Source organism: Sipha flava, unplaced genomic scaffold, assembly GCF_003268045.1.
Source record: "Sipha flava isolate LNK unplaced genomic scaffold, YSA_version1 19050_pilon_pilon, whole genome shotgun sequence".
NCBI classification, from domain to species: domain Eukaryota; kingdom Metazoa; phylum Arthropoda; class Insecta; order Hemiptera; family Aphididae; genus Sipha; species Sipha flava.
This window is the reverse complement of record NW_020272564.1, coordinates 1-4,492: the sequence shown is the minus strand read 5'-3', so window position 1 is coordinate 4,492 and position 4,492 is coordinate 1. Positions and strand designations below refer to the sequence as shown.

The window sequence follows — 4,492 nt, the reverse complement described above, 5'->3', positions numbered from 1 at the left end:
CAGTGGCGTATTTTGGGTAATTTATCGGGGGGGTGTCCAACGTTTATTGAACCTCAGTACCTCACAAACAACATTTTTAGAATTATTATATTAAAAACACATTGAAGTTACTTTTTAACATATTACTATGAATTGAAAGTCTTATAATTAAGACTCATGTAAATGGTATAATAGACAAGTTGTAGGTTATTACTTAATACTGCAGATTACTAATATTTATTAAAAAAATTACCTGTAAATATTTACAGTTTTTAAACTAAATTAAATCTATAGACCTATAGTAAAAAATCTAAGCGCCTCTTCTTTAAACTAAGTTGGTCGATCACTTCATCGACATCAATTCCAACTTCTTTGTGGATAGCTAGCATAGCTAAACCATTTAACCGCCCCTATATTAAAAAAAAAAAACTTAAAAACTCATAATTATAAAAGATTAAATTAACCAATGTCGATTTACTTGTGACATTGTGTTTCGCAAGTATGTCTTTATTCTTTTCAAGTTTGAAAACGACCTCTCGCTAGATGCAGTTGATACTGGTAAAGTTGCAAAAATCTGTAGCAGTTTAAATACACTTGGATAAACTTGTCTATTGCATAAAACTATTGCTTCCATGGCATTTTTTGGTATATTTGATGATCCAATATTTTCTAAACGTCTTTGCCATAATTTGAACTCAGCCAATAACACAGATTCTTCACATTCATTTAAGTCAACCATGTACTTTTGTGCCAGGCGTATAAAGTGAGCTTCATTTTCGTCTGTTGAAATTAATGACTTGAAGTCCAATAATAACATTTTTTGATTCACAAACCTTGAATTTAGTTGATCTATAAATGTATCTAAGTAAGGAATAAAAAAAGTAACTCGAAAATATGATTCTGGCGAATTTGTCTCAATATTTACTCTTTTCGTTTGTCTTCCTGTAATACGTGGTATGGAAATATTTATATCTAGTTTATTTGCTAAAGTCAATGCATTTTCGAAAATTTTATGAAATTCAGACTCAGCATTTGATCTTATAGATTTAAGTTCTTTTATTGTATCTTCCGCAAGATCCATAGCTTCGCCTAGATCAATATTTATTCTTTGAAGTTGTTTTGAAAGAGGTAGTCCATAACTAAATACTTTATTCACAATAAGTAAGCAAATTATAAAATCTCCTTTCAGTATTGATGTTCGTAAGTTGCTTGCTTGTGATGATGTGTCAGTGTCATTCCACTTTGAAATTATAAATAACGATTCAATTACGTACTCGAAAAGCTCAAGAAAATCATTCACAGCATAAAAACGTTCAACCCATCTAGTCGCACATAATCTTTTTAATGTTTTTTTTGTAATACATTCTTGACTTTCTTCGATTTCATTTTTTAACACATCTTTCCGCTTAGGGTATATGAAAAAATCTCGAACTTTAGATATTGTTCCTAAACAGTTTCGTATTTCTTGTATAGAACATGAATAAGAAACAGCAAGGTTTAATACATGAGCAGCACAATGAACATACGTCGCAAGTGGGTAACTTTGGCGAATGATGGCTTGAACTCCGTTAAATTGACCAGACATAGATGCACATCCATCGTAACACTGCCCTCTTAGGTATTTTGTTTCTATACCAAAAGAATGTAAATTTTGTATAATAATATCGGCTAAACCTTTTCCAGTAGTATCTGTCGTATGCACAAACTGAAGAAATTCTTCCTTAATAATCATATTTTCAACATCTAAATAGCGTGCACATAAAGATACTTGTTCGATTCCACTAATGTCGGCGGTTTCATCTGCAAGTATTGTAAAACATCTTTGGGAATTTATGTTTGTTACAATTTTATTTAAAATAATTTTATTGCAGGATTCAATGATTTCATTTTGAAGTGTTGCACTTGTATATTTTATTGTACCTTCAGCTTCCAAAAATGATTTCAAATGGTCATCTCCTTGCGCTCTATATCTTAATATTTCTCTAAAATTTCCCTGGTTTTGGATTAACTTGTCATTTTCTTGTTCAACAATAAGTTTCCCGGAATCTCGATGTCATCTGAGCGGAATATTTTGTTTACCGCATAAAATTACTGTTTGAATTATTGGAGATATGTTTTTTCGATTCTTTCTAATTTGTTCAGCTCTTCCAGTTTCTATTTTGCACGTTATAGACTTCCCAGGATGTTTCATAACATCAATATAATGATCTGAACTTAACACACACGTTATATGATAACCCTTGTTAGAATGTTCTTTGAAATCAACTATTGCATTTCTCCAATTATCATATTTTTTTTTTACTAATGCACCTAAGTTTTGTCCGTTATTTACATTGGATTTAGAAAAAGCTACACAGATTCGACAAAATGCACCATTTTCTTTTATCGAGTATACCAACCAAGGGAATCTTAATAGCCATGAATACTGGAACTTTAAATATTTTGGTTTATTTTGAACTATATATAGTTTTGGTGGGAATTTGTAAGATATATCTGGCATTCTAATTCTTGTCATGACAATCAAGATATCTTCATTCGATAACATACGGTTAGTATAAAACCCAATATCATAATTATTACTATAGTTTGTGTCTTCACTAACTTTAGAAACATTAATTGAATCATTTGTATCTAAGCTTAAAGTACGACAAATTTTGACAGAGTCAATCGAGTTTATTGGCGAGGATGCTCGTTTATTCGTAGAAGTATCGTTGTTATGTGTTGAATTCAATTCTGAGGTAGAAGGCGGCGAAGGTTTTAACTTAAAAAAGGAAGAAATTGATTTTTGTTTTTTTTGTGCCATTTTTATTAATTTTACAACACTGAAAAATGAATAGTTTTTAAGTTCAAATATAAGTCATCAAAATCAAAATCGAAACATATTACATTTTCACTTTTTTTTGTGATATGTAACAACTAGATATAACTGGTTTATTTTGTATTTTGAAGTATTATTTTAGAATAATAATAAAAATAAAATATTATTTTAAAAATTTTAAATAATATTAATATTGTATAATAGTTGATGACACATTGATTCGTTATTTCTATGATTCTTATTCACATTGAAGACCAACTATTTTTATTTTGTTATTGCGTTTAAGACAAGCACCGTATTTAACGCGACTATTGTTACGTTAATATGTTGTTGCGATAAGACGAGCGCCTTTTCTATCGTGGTACCACTTGCTTGCACGTGGCACGTCTAAAAGGGACTTAGCGTTTAGTTCGATTTATGGATTTTTTCGAACTATCGAGGTTTGAATTATCGAGTGACTACTGTAATATCAATATTTTATTTATATTGAATTCGGAGTTGATACATAAATTATATTGAATCGATATTGAATATCGTTATTTTTCCGATTATTTTATTTAATTGTCCTATAATGGCGTTCGTCCCCAATGTGTTAATAATTATTTAATTTATTTGAATAAATAAGTACTTACGTTATTCAGTAATCACCTGGTACAGTGGTCAGTGGTGGACGGTGGTACGTACAGCACGACGGTTGACGAAAAAATGAATGAATGTCAAATTGACACATAATAACCATTATTGATTATAAACATTATAGGCTATATTATATATACATACTAGCAGACCCGGCAAACTCCGTTTCGCCACCAGATTCGTTTTATGTAACATTTCGTTTGGTGATTAAAAGATAAAGAAAAAAAATTTTTTTTGTTATATATTTGAAAAGGAAAATATTTATTTCATTTCACAACAGTAATAAATTCATTTCAATTACCTACTAAAATGAAGTGTTATTGTTGCTACTGGTTACCAATACCGTTGCTATTGGTTTGAAGTACATGCTATGTATAATAGATGGCGCTGTATGTGAAAAACGATTTCCCCACTTTTCTGTTGAATTTTTCCTGAATTTTCCAGAATTTTCTTTGCTATAAACCTCACGGAGCCCAAGACCTTTCCAACGAATGCAAAACCGTGGAAATCGGTTCGTGCGTTCTGGAGTTATAGCGTCAGGGAGGAAAACCGGACTTATTTTTATATAATAGAGAATAGTACTAGCCAAATATATACTAGAGTCTAAAAGGTATTGATAATCAACGGTAATACCGTTGTCCGTTACGGTATTATTAATAATGAAATTCTCCAAACTGATACACTGTAAACTAGATTAAAATAATATACTACATGCGGTCACAATATTTTCGTTGTTATTGTATTTTCGCTGCGGCCTGCGGGTATTTTTATTATCGTAATTCGTAATGACCCGGTGAAATTCTAGATAAGTCTCTGTGCCCTGTGGCATCGAATCTAATCAAATTAATTTCAGATTTGCCGTTTATATAAAATTGTATTTATTTTATAACAAAATAAAAAAAAGTATACTATAAAATAAATGATAACAAAAATGTCTCATATATTAGGACTTTTTTTTAAAAAAGTCGGGGGGGTGTCCAGACATGGAGGACACCCCCCCAAAATACGCCACTGGGGAAATATATGATCTGATAATATGATATAATATGATATGATAAA

At 30.5% G+C, this 4,492-nt stretch overlaps 2 protein-coding genes across 2 annotated transcripts; both read right to left on the bottom strand.

Annotated features, from left to right (window-relative positions):
• Nucleotides 1-275: 275 nt before the first annotated feature.
• LOC112681368 (52 kDa repressor of the inhibitor of the protein kinase-like) lies at nt 276-1,715 on the bottom strand. Its single transcript, XM_025551629.1, has 2 exons — nt 458-1,715; nt 276-389 (listed from the first exon to the last, which is right to left on the bottom strand). Exons 1-2 carry the CDS (start codon nt 1,709-1,711, stop codon nt 276-278), a joined length of 1,368 nt encoding a protein of 455 aa, XP_025407414.1. The 5' UTR covers nt 1,712-1,715.
• A 7-nt stretch (nt 1,716-1,722) lies between these two features.
• On the bottom strand, nt 1,723-2,494 carry LOC112681367. Its single transcript, XM_025551628.1, has 3 exons — nt 2,072-2,494; nt 1,900-1,972; nt 1,723-1,799 (listed from the first exon to the last, which is right to left on the bottom strand). Exons 1-3 carry the CDS (start codon nt 2,492-2,494, stop codon nt 1,723-1,725), a joined length of 573 nt encoding a protein of 190 aa, XP_025407413.1.
• Between the last annotated feature and the right edge of the window lie 1,998 nt (nt 2,495-4,492).

Excerpts from the sequence above, each read along its gene's own strand:
- LOC112681367 (XM_025551628.1), bottom strand. The coding sequence starts at position 2,494 with ATGACAAGAATTAGAATGCCAGATATATCTTACAAATTCCCACCAAAA. Across the intron at positions 1,973-2,071 it reads TATCTCCAATAATTCAAACA|GGAAATTTTAGAGAAATATT; the intron begins GTAATTTTATGC and ends ATCCAAAACCAG. Across the intron at positions 1,800-1,899 it reads ATCATTTTTGGAAGCTGAAG|ATGTTTTACAATACTTGCAG; the intron begins GTACAATAAAAT and ends AAATTCCCAAAG.
- LOC112681368 (XM_025551629.1), bottom strand. The coding sequence starts at position 1,711 with ATGATTATTAAGGAAGAATTTCTTCAGTTTGTGCATACGACAGATACT. Across the intron at positions 390-457 it reads TGCGAAACACAATGTCACAA|GGGCGGTTAAATGGTTTAGC; the intron begins GTAAATCGACAT and ends TTTTTAATATAG.